This window comes from Scardinius erythrophthalmus (genome assembly GCF_964197995.2).
Source record: "Scardinius erythrophthalmus genome assembly, chromosome: 1".
In the NCBI taxonomy this organism is placed as follows: Eukaryota; Metazoa; Chordata; class Actinopteri; order Cypriniformes; family Leuciscidae; genus Scardinius; species Scardinius erythrophthalmus.
The window spans coordinates 17,508,278-17,525,040 of NC_138221.1; the positions used below are offsets into that span (position 1 = coordinate 17,508,278).

The following is a 16,763-nucleotide window of genomic DNA, read 5'->3' on the forward strand; positions in this document are numbered from 1 at the left end:
CAGGCCTTGACATGTGCTGGTTTAAGCAGGGGAACCTTCCGTGCCATGCATGATTTCAAACCATGACGTCTTAGTGTATTACCAACAGTAACCTTGGAAAGGGTGGTCCCAGCTCTTTTCAGGTCATTGACCAGCTCCTCCCGTGTAGTTCTGGGCTGATTTCTCACCTTTCTTAGGATCATTGAGACCCCACGAGGTGAGATCTTGCATGTAGCCCCAGTCCGAGGGAGATTGACAGTCATGTTTAGCTTCTTCCATTTTCTAATGATTGCTCCAACAGTGGACCTTTTTTCACCAAGCTGCTTGGCAATTTCCCCGTAGCCCTTTCCAGCCTTGTGGAGGTGTACAATTTTGTCTCTAGTGTCTTTGGACAGCTCTTTGGTCTTGGCCATGTTAGTAGTTGGATTCTTACTGATCAGACTGATCTCATGAAATGGCGTATGTATGACACGCCAATTGGTATTTCCATTTTTGGCGTGTTATCAACACGCATAATCGCTTTTCAGCGTGTTTATCAACGCCGTTGACTTACGTTACATTACTACATATAATTAATATGACCTACCCCAACCGCGTGCCTAAACCTACCCATCACTGGAGTTAATAGCATTTATGAGTGTTATCCTACCATCCTAGGAAAAAAAATATTGCTCCCCAGATGTAGATATACATTTTGCTCTGTTTCGCTCGGATATTTAACGGCGTACACATACACGCGGAATCACTCTGACGTTTAACGGCGTACACATACACGCGGATAGCTCAAAATGCGTATAAATAACACGCCACTTGTCTTGAAAGTGGCGTGTATGTTTACGCAAAGTCATGATGTCATGTTGTACTGATTGTATGGGGTGGACAGGTGTCTTTATGCAGCTAACGACCTCAAACAGGTGCATCTAATTTAGGATAATAAATGGAGTGGAGGTGGACATTTTAAAGGCAGACTAACAGGTCTTTGAGGGTCAAAATTCTAGCTGACAGACAGGTGTTCAAATACCTATTTGCAGCTGTATCATACGAAATGAATAGTTAAAAAATCATATATTGTGATTTCTGGATTTTTTTTTAGATTATGTCTCTCACAGTGGACATGCACCTACGATGACAATTTCAGACCCCTCCATGATTTCCAAGTGGGAGAACTTGCAAAATAGCAGGGTGTTCAAATACTTATTTTCATCACTGTAAATATACACACACACATACACACTCGGAGCGCGTCCAGCTCGTCACGATGCGACCGCAGCGAACGCGCGTCACACAGCTAATGCAGGCTCTGACAAACACACATAACAGCAAATTATACTTCTGCATAATGTGTCTCTTTTTACAACAAAACTGTGAATTCTGCCGGTATGAAGACAGTCTCATGCATACAGATACAGATTCGGGCTACACATCTACAATCGCCTACGTAGGCGAAATTTGTTTGACATTTCTAATCGTAAACACAGCCATGTTGAAGACTGCAGTGATAATTTTCATTTATGTTATGGCAGTCCACTCGGCTTTTTTTTTCGAGAACGTTGCTCTCCTGTTTGCCATTGTGCACAAAACTTCACGACAATAAATCATCAGAAATATTGCTGACTTGTGCGCGTCTCAAGCGCCCTCTTTATGTTCGTCCTAATGCCTGTTAGTTGTCCGTGGATTTAACCATATTTGGCGTTTAAAATGGAAACGTCTTTAGACATGGAAAATCAATTTTACAATCGATTCACTGAACACTTATGTCTCAAAAATCGAACAGGATTTTTTCACAAAAGTGACAGCCCTATATATATATATATATATATATATATATATATATATATATATATATATATATATATATATCTCTGCGAGCAGCGATGAAGGGCCAAAGCCGGCGGTACCGGGTGCCACCGGCTTGGGCCCGTAATCGCTGCCCGCAGCTATATTTTTACATTGAATCTCGAAAAAAGGATTCAAAAAAAGATTTTTTTTTTTTTTTTGGCTGTTACGGCAAACCAAAATATTTTTAAGGATGGCCTAAATATGAACTACTCACTGTGATCTCAGACTGTGTTGATGTGGTTTCTTAACTGCATGGATCTTCATGTGTCGCTTCAGGTGACTTTTAACAGAGAATCTCTTTCCACACTGATCACACGTGTGCGGCTTCTCTCCAGTGTGGATCCTCTCATGTATTTTCAGACTTATTAATTGACCAAATCTCTTGTCACAGTGTGAACACTTGTAAGGTTTTTCTCCAGTGTGAATTCTCTGGTGCTGTTTCAAATGTTGAGCTCTAGTAAAAGTCTTTTCACACTCAAAGCACACGTACTCTCTCACACCAGTGTGAATTTTCTGATGTGCATGTAAATATACCAGCAGTGAAAAACTTTTTCCACACACAGAACATGAGTGCGGCTTCTCCTTCGTATGAACTCTCAGATGTCTCTTCAGGTGTGATGCACAGATAAATGTTTTCCCACACTGATCACATGTGAACGGCTTCTCTCCAGTGTGGATCCTCATGTGAACATTAAGGTGTGAAGATCGACTGAAACTTTTTCCACATTGATTGCATGTGAACGGCTTCTCTCTGGTGTGAACTCTCATGTGAATCTTAAGAGAGTTTTTGTCTGAGAATCTCTTTTCACACTGATCACACATGAACGGCCTCTCTCCGGTGTGGATTCTCATGTGACTTTCAAGGCATGTCGATCGGCTGAAACTCCTCCCACACTGATTGCATGGATATGGCTTCTCTCCGGTGTGGATCCTCATGTGACGCTCAAGACTGTGTTTGGTTGTGAAACTATTCCCGCACTGAGTGCAGGTAAAAGATTTCTTGGCTGTTCTTTTCTTTAAAAATGTTTTGAAAGGTTTCAAAGGTTTTTCTCCAGGTTTGACATGATGTTCCTCCTTCACTTCACTCAGTTCTTCACTTTCCTCCTCCAATTCACTCCGTTCTTCACTCTCCTCCTCCACTTCACTCAGTTCTTCTCTCTCCTCCTTCACTTCACTCCGTTCTTCACTCTCCTCCTTCACTTCTCTCAGATCTTCTTTCTCCTCCTTCACTTCGCTCAGTTCTTCTCTCTCCTCCTTCACTTTACTCAGTTCTTCACTCTCCTCCTTCACTTCACTCCGTTCTTCACTCTCCTCCTTCACTTCACTCAGTTCTTCACTCTCCTCCTTCACTTCCATCAGGTCTGAAATCAAAGAAAAAATTATTTTCAAATTTTCTAAATAATCAAAATAATTAAAAGAGAGAAATATGGAGTGGATGGAGATAAAAATTACCCCAGATGTAACAGACAAATGCTTTAAAATATTACAATTTATGTCTTTTTATAAATTAATTAAACGTCCCTGAAACTTTCCATGAATGAGGTACAATGATCTTCCAGTTATTTTTTGTAGGCACAAATCCCATGTTTTTTTTTTTTTTTGTGAGAACTATTAAATATGTTTGATCAATGACACAATTATCTAACATGAAATTAACATTAAAATACACAATGCTGCCATATTTTGATATATAGTTATGTTAAAAACTACTAAAACTTTTTAATTATTAAGGGCCATTCAAGATACTCCCATTGACTTCACACACATGTGAAAGTGTGCCGCAAGAAACACAAGATCAAGTGAATTTCACTGCGAGAAAGAACACAAATGTTTGCAGTAAATTGTAAGTTTGTACATTTTGGAATTATTATTATTTGTTATACATGTTTGTAAAAAATACGCACAAAATTCAGGTCAAATTCTGGTAATATTTACTGACCATATGAATAAAAATAAAAAACTTTTGCAGCCATTTCATAGTTTAACGGTTTATCTAAAAGTGATGAAGTGCTTGAATGTTTCTAACATGAATGTTCTTCAGCATCATGAATGAATGAAGAATAAACACCAACCTCTTTGTTCTTCAGTATTTTCAGTGTGTTTCATTCTGTAAGGTGCTTTGATGCTCGTCTGATGCTCTGATGCTCGTCTTCACTTGTAGCTGATGGGAATTTACAGCATTTCTTGGAGAATTGCAGTGGGAGGAGCTGATCTGCCAAAATCTAAAATACATCAGTTACTGAGTTTTTTTTTTTTGCTCATGGACAACAGAATATGATAATGTAAATTATCCCAAATATAAATAATGGTAAGAAAAACAGTTGAAAGCATAAACAGAAATAAACATAGGCCTAGGCTACATATAGTAACCAACAAAAACCCTCAGTCTGAACACCAATGAAATGAGCTTTAAAGGTGCCATAGAATGGATTATTTTATTATTTTATAATGTTTCCTGGGGTTTCCTTATAATGTTAGTATGTTTTTTAGATCAAAATTTGTTATAATTTAGAAATAAAAGGCATATTTGATAGCCTGATTTCATCCATTGATTTGAACACTCTGTTTGAAGGGGCGTGTCTGCTGTGAGACTTGTGAGACTTCAGTGTTGTTGCCCGCTGCTGTGATTGGCTGACATGCTTTTGCATATGAAATATCTGGCATTACATGTAGAGCTATCTGGAAAACGTTTACTATTACAGCTTTTATACGTTTTTACTATTACAGCTATCGGGATTAACAAATCATGAGAAGTTTTTTAAAGTATTTAGATCTATTACAGCATTGAGCAGATGACAGCCTGTTGATCGCGTGAATGAAGATCTTGTCACTGCAACGCGATTTACTGATGCATAAACAGTGTTGAACGACTTTGAAAGAAAGATTATCTGTCTGAACTTGAACAATTACACATCAGAAATTCACATAACCCACTGGTTCTCCAGAGGCTCGGATGAAGGAGCAAAAAAATAGTTTTTGTGTTCATTTGTACAACCAAACACTGAGCAACTGCCATGCTTCGTTCGCTCGTTTGCAGGCCATGATGTCTCTCGAGGAAAAAACAATATCGCGCTGGATCTAGATAACACAATGTAAATTATCGTTAATAAAATCACTACTTACCGCTTGCGGGAATATAACGTTAGTTGAAATTGCCCCCTTCGTCCGTTTGAGACGCCGAGAGAAGCCTGGCTGCTTGATATTGTTGTAACAGTCCGTGGTGAAATGGGCAGAGCAACTAACAACTTCGAATTAAACTGTAGCGGTATCCGATTATAGATAGATTATAGATAGATCTGCCATTTTCCCTATGATCCTCCTCCTGCTTGTTTCTTCACCTGCAGAACTTCTGATGATTCGGCTGTGCAGTTTCGCCTGGCACTGAGCATGGGCTGGCATATGCAAATTTTTAGAGGCGTACATATTAATGATCCCGACTGTTGCGTCACAGTCGGTGTTATGTGGAGATTCGCCTGTTTTTCAGGGATGTTTTTCAAAAACGAGATTTAAATAAGAAAGAGAAAACTATGGTGTTTGAGACTCACTGTATGTCATGTCCATGTACTGAACTCTTGTTATTTAACTATGCCAAGATAAATTCAATTTCACATTCTATGGCACCTTTAAGTGTCAATTTACAGGAGATCTGAAGACATCAGCATAATAAATGAGGTGAAAACAGGAACTATTGTCATGAAATACAGAGTGTTTTCAGCAGATCTGTTAATGGGTCAATGACGTGACGGGTAATTTTTTTGTCCAAAGGCCTTAATAATAATAATAAAACAAATATATAACATCCAAAGTATGTAAGGTAGTACAACTTGATCTCTTTTACTGAATCCAAAAGGTTTTAATGATATTTTACTAAAGGTATTTTAAAGTGTCAAAAGAGTCATTCGGTAAAACCGATATAGTAAATATTTAAATGGAATAATAGGCTATTGTTTTTAATAACTAAAGGTAATACAATAATACAAATATAAATAGGGCCCTTTGATTTCCGCGAAGCGGAAAACGCGGACGGAATCACGGAATTTACACATGAAAACGGAATTCTCTTATACGCGCGGAATCGCATGGAATTTGCATAATTTTGTTGACATATTAAATAAACGTTTTTTTTTTACTTCCTTCTCATTTTTTCAGTTTAAAACAACAAACGTAGAAAAGTCTCTACCTAAACCCAGAGCCATATAGAGAGACATTTGTCAATACAGTTAATGTACAGGGATGCAAATAGCACGCTTTCAGAATGCGCGCAAGCGTGAACCACTAGTGTTTCTTCTTGCTGCGTATCTTTTACTGTCTTTGGCAGGGGTCTCCGTGGCCTGATTGGAGGTAACTAGCTCGTCAAGGGGCCGTTCACATGTCGTGTCTTTTGCGCGCTCAAGTTCGTTATTTCAAATGTAGGCGCGCGGTAAGCGCGCTCATAATTGAAGCGACGCGCTCATTTTTTCCAGGCGCAGCGAGATGAAAACACCTCATCTTTTCAGAATGCCGCAAGTGCACCGCAGTTCATGTGACAAGAACCAACATATCAACTTCACCCTTTCCGTAACAACATTGAAAGCTCAGTCAACATAAAGGATGGGGGTGCACCACAAACACTACGGGTGTTTTTCTCTTCTCCGTAAATAAATCTTGAAGCAGAGCTACAGCAAGCGTTTTTTGGTGGTGGAAATCTATTAGCTACTAAAACTTCTTTGTCGTTGTGCTGAGCGCAGAGCATGGTTGCATAACAACGAAAGACGCCACGGGAAAATCGGACCGAATTTTACTATTAATAATAAAAGATAAGCTAATATGCATTGTATTTGTAAATGTCAGTAATTTATCTTTTTTGACTCATTCTTTTTATAAAAATGATAAAGTGAGGTGTATCTTTTTATAAAACATTGTGAAAAATTATTTAAAGGCTAATTTAATCTTTAATTTAATATTAATCAATCCTACCTTGTAACTGTTACCTTCATGTTACTGTTATTTTTGGCCAGAGATTTGTTAAAGGTTTGGCTGAATTTTGAATGTGCTTTACTGAATATATTGTAGCAACAATGGGTTGTACTTTAATATTAATATTAGCTCAAATGATCTATAGGGAATTTTAATAATTAATCATGAATATGATTAATATTTTGCATATACAGTTACATTAATTTATCGCAGCTGAATTAGATTGATATATGAACGATTACCATAACGGGTTATGGTTCGTCATTAATACATCAATTGTTCTTATTTCAGCTCGAAGTTATGGGATAACTTTAATGGAATTAATTTAGTTATCAAACAATCTGTTTGTCCAGCAAACATTGAACGTAAGATTAACTTAACTCTCAAGGAAAATTATCCTTACAACCACGTGAAAGAGTCTCTTTTCCTGGCCTTGAAAAGACACCTTTCTGTGTTTGTAAAATTAGGTTACTTAAATCGTACCAAGATAAAGCATATAGCTAAGATCGAACATTTCAGGGACTAAGTAATATGGGTAATTAAATCAGAGTCAGTCAAGGGCATATGGAATTTTAATAATTGGACTAATACATCGAACTAAGGAATATATCAAACTACACAATACACAGGATTATTATGTACATAAAATACAGATAAACAATACAAGATAACAAATAACAGTGAGAGAGAGAATAAAATGATCAGAATTAGAGAAAGATATGAATGACTTAAAAGGATGAGAGAGCGGACGAGAGAGAGAGAGAAGGATGGGAGATGAGATCGGAAGTGAAAGCAAAAGTTTGCTTGTTGATCCTTGAGGGGTTTAGCTGACTGTGAGGACGTCCACACACACAGTTTAATCCAAAGACGACACTTGTCAGGATTTGAAATCGTTTTTGGGAAGGGAAAAAAACGGACACCCCCCTCCAACCTCTCTGGGAAACACGTATCTGTGTTACAAATGCCCCAGGCACAACGTTTAACCATATTTTTGATAAAACTACGACGGTAATAGCCTGCCAAGACCAAAAATATGAGACGCCTGCGTTAAAGTCAATGGAGCGCTGTGAAAAAGTGTCGGACCTCTGTCGGAGCTCGTTCTTGGCTGCGCTGTGATTGGTCAATCTACATTCTAGGGCGTGGCTTAGCCAAAGGCGAATTCAAAAACACAACTATTCTAATATCACACTGGTGAAAATGCAAATCACCTGGAACACTCTTTGTACATTTTTAATAGTTAGTAAAATAAAATTTTACTAGTGGAAGTCCATATATGTCAATGTGTGTGTGTAAATCTGTGAGGTCGGCATCTGTTGCATCTCGTGGTGCATACCACGTGAGGGGTTGGGGGCTATTTGAGAATGTGTTACTCGGCAAAAACAAAGGTAGTTCTGTGGGCAGACTAACTTGACAGCCTGAGGCGTCATATAATTTTGCTGAGAGAAGCGAGATATTCCTAGTTGTCCAAAACAACTGAATGGGGTAAGTCTTGTAATTTTGCCTTCAGTACACAAAGGACAAACGTTAGACACAGTAAGGGAATTGTGGTCGCAGCACGTGATAGTATGAGAAACAAACAGGGGCCTGTTCGTTTATTTCATTAAGTCGTGTAAAACATTAACCAGGGCCTGCTTGTAGACACTTGTGTCAGAAAGCTAGTCAACTAGGCCTTTCTGGGTATATGCTCATAGGTGTTTTAGCATGAGAGAAACAATCAGGATTCGCTAATTCAGAGCATCTGGCCGGATAGACTGTCAGTGTCGTTACAATATTAACCGTTTAAATAAAAAAGCTGAATTGTGAGTTTGTGTAACTGAATTTTTAAAGGTCAATACTGCTTAGAAGTGAAAAGAAAACAAGCAAATCCGAAAAATCCGAAAGGGCTAAAAATAAATCCAAAAAAACGGAATTTGAAAAAAAAAAAAAAAAACGGAATTTGAGAAAAAATAAAACGGATTTCATAGGGCCCTATATAAAGTAGATAAGGCTTTTTTTTTTTTACATTTCCCCTTTTCTCCTTTCCCTGTGCAATGTTTCACTTGAATATGTTGGAGTGTTTAGAGTAGTCCAATAAATGATTACATTTATGAGATCAGTGATAATTTGTTTTAATATTTCTTCTGTGGTACACACTATAAACTATCTCAACATCAATGTCAAATCAGTTTTTAACTTTGAAATCAGTGGTTAAACCGAATGACTTTTTTGGTGACAAAAAAACAGTATTAAAGGTAGGGTAGGTAGGAATTTTATAAAAAACTTTTTTCCAAATTTGTTTAAACTTTCTATATAAATCAATACATAATTAAAATGTAAGTACTCTGAAAAAAAAAAGAGTATAAAAATCGAGTGCCTCTAGACGTTTAATCTGCATTAAACACAGCTCATTATTTCCATTCGGGACGAAACAAAGGATTGGCTTAGGCGACTATCTCTCTCTCGCAACCATGGCAACCACCCTTTTGCCACAGGATCTGCCCACTTGCGCTAACCCGTTTGATTTGAGGAATTCAAGAGGCACGGAACCTAGGAATAGCAAAACAATGGCAGAGAAAGAGCAATCAAAATTCAAAATACCGGCATGCAGTTAGCGAAGGCAAACCAGGCAAAAAAGGAAGACAGTACTAGAAAAGGTAATGAAAAAAAAGTCTTTGGATAAACAAAGAAATAAAACGTGTGTCAAAATCCTCGGACCCTTGCACGACCTCCTCTGCTTCGCCCTCGACCCCGGACTTGTCCTCGAGCTGACGATGCGGTACTTGTCTCTGGAGTGTAACGTTAGTCCTCATCAGAGTCAACAATGCTTTCATCATGGAAACTCTTACATGCAGAACACCATATGAATCTTACACGAAATTCATCTTCATCACAGTGTAACTGATGGTAATGGAAAAACGTGTATCAATACCTGTTTTTAGCTTTGCCTTATAGATATAACTAGCTCGTTAGCGAATCAAAAAAAAAATATTTTAAACTTTACCAATATCAAAATGCTAGCTTGATAGTGAGTACTAAAATACATCTTATTTGTTTATATTCATAATGATAAAGTTAGATTTTTTTATTAGGCTACATGTGATTCTGACATGATGTCACTACATGCACTGTGCTCCTTCCTCTCCGCTCGTCTCAGGTAAATAAATGCGTCTTCCAGCTCAGCGGTCGGAGTCGCGCGTTCATGTGTTTCGGGGGCGTGGCTTTGGAAGGAGCCCAGAAGGGAGGGGGTGGAGTGAATGGAAATAATGAGCTGTCTTTAAAACAGAGGTCTACAGACACTCGATTTTTATACTTTCTTTTTTCAGAGTACTTACATTTTAATTATGTATTGATAAATAAAGTTTAAACAAATTTGGAAAATAAGTTTTTTAGACAATTCCTACCTACCCTACCTTTAATTGATTGATTGTACAAACCACAAAATCTTAAACTAAAAAAACTAAGTAAACTAAAAAATGGTTTCAAATATAGGCTAGTTATATCTCCATTCTATTTTTTTACACTTTTAAAAACCTTATTCATCAATGACCCTAATATTGCTGAGCCTCATACTATATCAACACTCATTCAACAAGCCATTCAGGATCATCAGCAGATCATCTCACTTTATTCTGAGTTTTTGCCATTAGAAACACATTATTTGAGTCAGGATGATAAAAGCCTGTAAAACTGTTAGGCTAAATTGAATAAAACATAACACAAAAACAATCACTGTCACTCATCTTCATCAACCACTACAGATAAATAATTACAGCAGCATAATGTCCAAATTAATCTAAATATAGCTAGTTTGATCTTATGATAACTACATTAATCACTATGAAGTAGGCCTAGTTAATTCATTAAAATAATAACACGCAGAATTTAGCCTATTACATGTACAGGAATTTAAAATGATCATAAAACTTTCCAAATAGTTATGGGAACTAAGGGATTAGTATTAATTTAATGTCTCGCGTGGCTCATTATAGGCTCAATGCACAGCATTTAGCAGTCTCTGTTCCAGTATGACACTTGATTTTTAATTTATTTGATTTTCACCTGATTTATTTGAGATTGATTCCCATATCAATTCCCCTCACTGATCTCAAACTGACTTTGACATCTGACTTGACGAGACAATCACACAAACGAACACAAAATCGCTCAGGTCTGAATGAACTCAACATATTCTCCTCATGCTCGCTGCTGCTGCACTAAATGATTATTTCAGTAGGAAGACGCCAGAAAAGACGCACAAGTATCGCTGTGATCGATGAAAACAATACAGAGATGATAACTTTTTTATATACATTGGAATCCTTGATCGCTCAAGCGTCACTTCATCGCGTCATCAGCAGCGCTCAAATGATCTGCCCTTATGTTGTTGAAGTTTGTTTATTTTAAAAAAATCATAATAAATAATAATAAAGCAAGATACCCTGTTGAAATATGTGAGATGTGTGGTTTATTTAAACTGCAAAGGTAAAGTATAAATTAAAATGATTGTGACCGAAGTGAAGGGGGAGGAGAATTTAGACGTGCATCACGTTTAAGTCCTTCAAACTCTTCCGCATAGGATCCACCTGTGTATCCTCGCTCATGACTCCTCAGGAAGCCTCCTAACTCCTCGATCCTCGACTCCTCGCGGTGCAATTAGAGAATTGAGATGTCCTTCAAGATGGCTGAGCTCGATCGGTTTCCGGGTCATAGGATGGAGGACGGAGGAGAGAGGAGACGAGGAGGGATATTGAGAAGCACCCCGTGAACTGCTCTCCTCTCCTCTCCTCAGAAGAATCGACGCTGAAACTCTCAATGACGGAATCGACGGCGAGCGTGGTGACGTCATCGGCAGCGGCCGCCAACGGTGGATGATCAAAGACGCGCCAAATATTTCTTCCTCAGTAAATAAGTTTCTCAATTTCTTATTGTAATGACTTTAATTTGTGTACACTAAAGGATGTATAAAATAAAATCTTATCCTCGTGTTTTTTAATGTTTTTTCTATCATCTATTTCTCCTTTTATTTTTATCTTTGTTTTAGTTAGTTACGCATTGCTAACTTATTCCTTTATTCTGTATGTTCAGATGACATTGTACATATTGTTGTTACATTTTTGTACATATTTTTTTTATAATTTTGTTACAAAATTGTATACTATGAATGTCATCTCTGTACTGTTTGCAAGCATAATAAAATAAAGTAAATAAAAAGCACGCCAAATACCCAGGGCATAAAACAAGGACATGCTGCAGCTCCATTCTTATTTCTTCGAGAATGTCCTCGCTAGTATGGCAAGCCGTTTAGCATTAAATAATCCTGGCTCCACTGGTCATAGTTTAGTTTTAACTAGTCAAAATTCAAATTCCAGATATCTTAATTCCAGTTTTTGACTAGTCATAATATACATTTGAGATATATACAATACTATTTTGACGTCATATTCTTCCATTGGAAAATATTTCTGGATATCTTCAAATGAGTTTTGAGTTTTTAAAGATATCAAGAATTGATTTTGTACTAGGCATAATCCTAAGAGATATCCCGAATTACAATAGTGATAATTATATTAGAGATATCTCTAACTGAATTATTACTAGTAAAAATTATAACTCAAGATATCTCTAACTGGTTTTTGACTAGTCATAATCAAATTGAATATATCTATAGTTCATAATTTTTTAAATATCCAAAATACATTTGTAGGCAAAACTTAATAAGAGATATCTTAAATTCATTTGAAATGAATAATTTAAAGATATCTGCAATTCTGTTATGGATTTCTTTAACAGATTTTTGACAAGGAAGACTTTTCTTTGGAGATATCTGCATTTAGCTTTGTGACCAAGAAGAATTACAATGTAGATATCTGGAAATAACATTATGACTTGTCAAAATTACTCTAAAGATATCTAAATTGTGTATTCAAATCACCCCGCTGCTAAGCACCGCCTTTTCTTTTCTATCCAATCCTGATTTTGAAACCCAACGGTCTTCAGGAGCACGCCGAAAAAAGGACAATAACAATGAGATGTTGATGAAACGAGTAAAGAGTTTAATCAATCATTATATGAAGAAAATACAAACATTAAAGGGTTAGTTCACCCAAGAATGAAAATGATGTCATTAATGACTCACCCTCGTGTCGTTCCAAGCCCGTAAGACCTCAGTTCATCTTCGGAACACAGTTTAAGATTTTTTTTTACAGTTTACGGTATTCTGTCCATGTCCAGAAAGGCAATAAAGACATCAAAGTAGTCAATGTGACTACAGTTGCTCAATCTTAAGTTTATCAAGCAGAAAAAAAATATCAGTTTATCATTTCCTTCTCTCTTGGTCTCGAGTTAGTTCGCATAGTGTGTTAGCGCAGCACTTTTGTGTTGTACGTCACACGTAGGCTCACTATTGGCCGACGCTGGTCGTGTGTGATGCGTGTGACTTACAACAAAGACGTGCAGCGCTAAAACACTGCGTGAACTAATGCTGCGTTCCAGGCAGGTTTTTGAGCTCGTAAATCACGACTTCAAACCACGACTCACGACCTTGTAGCGTTCCAGGCAACCTGTAACCCGTGTTTTTCCAACCTTATACCCGTGAAAGTGCACTGGAACTGCAGTCAAACCCGTGACTTCCCACCCGTGAACTCGTACTAGATCGATGTACTCCCAGTAACGGGTTGGAAAAACACGGGTTACAGGTTGCCTGGAACGCGGCATAACTCGAGGCCCAGAGAGAAGGAAATGAATAGTGGAATAAAGTCGTTATTTTTTTTTACTTTTTGCGCACAAAAAGTATTCTTGTCGCTTGATAAACTTAAGATTGAGCCACTGTAGTCACATGGACTACTTTGATGATGTCTTTATTGCTTTTCTGGACATGGACAGAATACCGTACATAGGTTTTCAATGGAGTGACAGAAAGGTCTCGGACTAAATCTAAAATATCTTAAACTGTGTTCCGAAGATGAACGGAGGTCTTACGGGCTTGGAACGACATGAGGGTGAGTCATTAATGACATTATTTTCATTTTTGGGTGAACTAACCCTTTAAGTAAAAGTGAAGGAGAATGAGACAGATCTCTCTCTTTACTGACTTGTAAGAACCAAAGCATCCCAAGAGAACAAGAGAAGAAAAGAGTCCAGTTTCAAAGATACATGAAAGTATATATTGCATTTCCAAGAGTAGAAGTGGAAGAGACACTAGATGTTCTGATGAAAAACAATGAGGAACGAGAAAAAAAATTAACATCAGATTCATGTCTCTCTTAACAGTGTTATGGCCTCTTCTTCAGCTCCTGAACTTTGCCTTCAAAGGTTTTGAAACCTCCAGTGTGAATTTCCTGGTGCTCTTTCAGTTCATCGTCTGTAGTGAATGACTTCCAGCATTTCTCTTCTTCCCAGTGTGAACTCTCACGTGAATCTTCAGCCTTGATTTTCATGTGAAGCGTTTCTTACACTGAGGGCAGGAGACAGATTTTTTGGCTTCTGTTTTTCCTTTCTTGTTCACGTCCATCCGGACTAAAAGAAAAATTAAATCAAGTGAGTTTCAATGGACTATTTTATGCAAACAACTTGTGAATCATGTCTTACTCGGGTAGTTAAAGTAGTGTTGGGAGCTTTCTAAACACTGCTTCACGAAGCTCAGACACCTTTATGAATCTTTGTTTCAAATCATGTTCAGATTTGTGTTGTTTCAGAGCGTGTATCAAACTGCGAAAGTCATGTGATTTCAGTAAACGAGGCTTCATTGCCTCATAACCGTTTCGAAATGTCAATGATCTCTGTGAACCCATCATGCAGTTAACCATTGAACAAGTGTATATGGGTTTTGCCTGATCTCTGATCAGTTTTAAACATTTGTAGATGTTTTGAGACTTTTGTATAATTAAAAATAATAATAGTAGTGGATAGTCTCTTATTCGCCTGTTTAGTTGAGCAATCCATACAATAAACAAAAAGAGCCCTGAAAATGTACCTATATAATGTAAACCTACGTATTATACAGATACTTAATATTTATGATATTAGATGATTTGTTAATTGCATTTGATTGATTACCCTCAATAACACATTTGCAATAGTTTGTAAAAGATGTGCCTATGCATGTTTGGCCTGAGTTTTTTTTTAAGTTTTTTTTATTTACACTGTATCCTGACCAGCGTGTGGCGTTTTGAACGCTTTAAAATAGTGAATCATTTTTTACAATGATTCAAACCTAAACCAAAAATAGTCCCCAGCTTGGTAACTTCCAACGTGACCGAGACTAAGTTTGTCTAACCTATTAGACCTATTTTCAGGCGTTGCGTCATATCATTACGCCAGCTGGACTCATGGTACGGCAGCAAAGTTTCTTGATTATTACGGAGGAATGGGAGTATAGTTCCTAGCCATATCAGCCTAGAAAATCTCAACTTTTAATTTTCCGTCGGTTTTAGTACACAATGTAACTACAGAAGAGTCAAGTTTTAAATAGGAAAAATATCTAAACTCTTTGGTCATTTTTTTGAGAGAGATGCTAATGGTCCTGTTTGATTCAATGATCTATGCTAAGCTATGCTAAAAGTGTTACCGCCAGACCCGGAGTTCGGCTGAATGGATTCGAAAACGGTAAAACTCAACTGTTTAACTCTGGGGAATTGTAAAATTAACCTATTTCCAAAAAAAGTGGAGTATCCCTTTAACTTTTTCGCCAACGAAAGCAGAGCCGCTGTGGACGAGTAGCTAAAATGTTAATTATGGAAGAAAACCTTGTGCTTTGGTCATCTGAACCACTAATTTTGACTTATTTCATTATTTTAATGAGTAAATTAGGCACACATTTTAATGAAGCCAAATCATTTTTTTTGTCACAAGTAAATATTTTTGTTGACTTAAGACATAACACATTAGACACTATTTTTCACCCCTGCTGGCGTATTTATGTAATATGAAGAAATTGTCACCGAACGAATCAATGAATGCATAATTTTTGTGAACAAACTGAAAATGAACGATTCTCTGGAAACAATGAAAATTTCCACCACTACTAGTACACACACACACACTACCATCACGGTTCGACACGGTTATCCAAGTGTGCTGAGAGTTCAGGGCCGAGAACAGTTTGTAATTGTGCCGTGCCGTACCAGCTCAAGTGGAAACACAACTGAAACATTTTCTGAAGGTTGAAAAGCAGCTTTTGTTTCTCAACACATAAAGATGAACAACTTACCGTGATCTCAGACTGCGGTGATGTGGTTTCTCCACTGCATGGATCTTCATGTGTCGCTTCAGTTGAGTTTTAATAGAGAAACTCTTTCCACATTGATCACACATGTGCGGCTTCTCTCCAGTGTGGATGCTCTCATGCATTTTGAGAGTTGTTACATTACTGAATCTTGTGTCACAGTGTGAACACTTGTAAGGTTTCTCTCCAGTGTGGATCCTCTCATGTCTTTTCAGAGTTGTTGAATGATTGAATCTCTTGTCACAGTGTGAACACTTGTAAGGTTTTTCTCCAGTGTGAATTCTCTGGTGCTGTTTTAAAATGTTCGCTGCAGTAAAAGTTTTCTCACACTCAAAGCACATGTACTCTCTCACACCAGTGTGAATTTTCTGATGTGCATGTAAATGTTGCCGCAGTGAAAAACTCTTTCCACACACAGAACATGAATGCGGCTTCTCCTTCGTATGAACTGTCAGGTGTTTCTTCAGGTGTGATACCAAAAGAAATGTTTTCGCACACTGATCACATGTGAATGGCTTCACTCCGGAGTGGATCCTCATGTGAACATTAAGGTTTGAAGATCGACTGAAACTTTTCCCACATTGATTGCATTGGAACGGCTTCTCTCCAGTGTGGATCATCATGTGAACATTAAGGAGTGTTGATTGACTGAAACTATTCCCACATTGATTGCATGTGAATGGCTTTTCTCCGGTGTGAACTCTCATGTGAATCTTAAGAGATTTTTTGTTTGAGAATCTCTTTTCACACTGATCACATGTGAACGGCTTCTCTCCGGTGTGGATCC

General features: G+C 37.5%; 1 protein-coding gene across 3 annotated transcripts in view; it reads right to left on the reverse strand.

Annotated features, from left to right (window-relative positions):
* LOC308690250 (uncharacterized protein) overlaps positions 1-16,763 on the reverse strand; it is a 33,828-nt gene that overhangs the window by 15,541 nt on the left and 1,524 nt on the right. Inside the window, exons 2-3 of one of the 3 annotated variants that reach the window (XM_081364609.1) lie at positions 3,891-4,040; positions 2,033-3,179 (exon numbers count right to left, since the gene is read on the reverse strand). In XM_081364609.1, the coding sequence (XP_081220735.1) occupies positions 2,033-3,179; positions 3,891-3,924 (1,181 nt within the window). In that variant the 5' untranslated portion in view covers positions 3,925-4,040. Of the gene's footprint in view, positions 1-2,032; positions 3,180-3,890; positions 4,041-13,491; positions 14,269-15,961 lie in introns of those variants that run through there. The other 2 variants (XM_081364607.1, XM_081364608.1) reach the window with 2 other exon arrangements.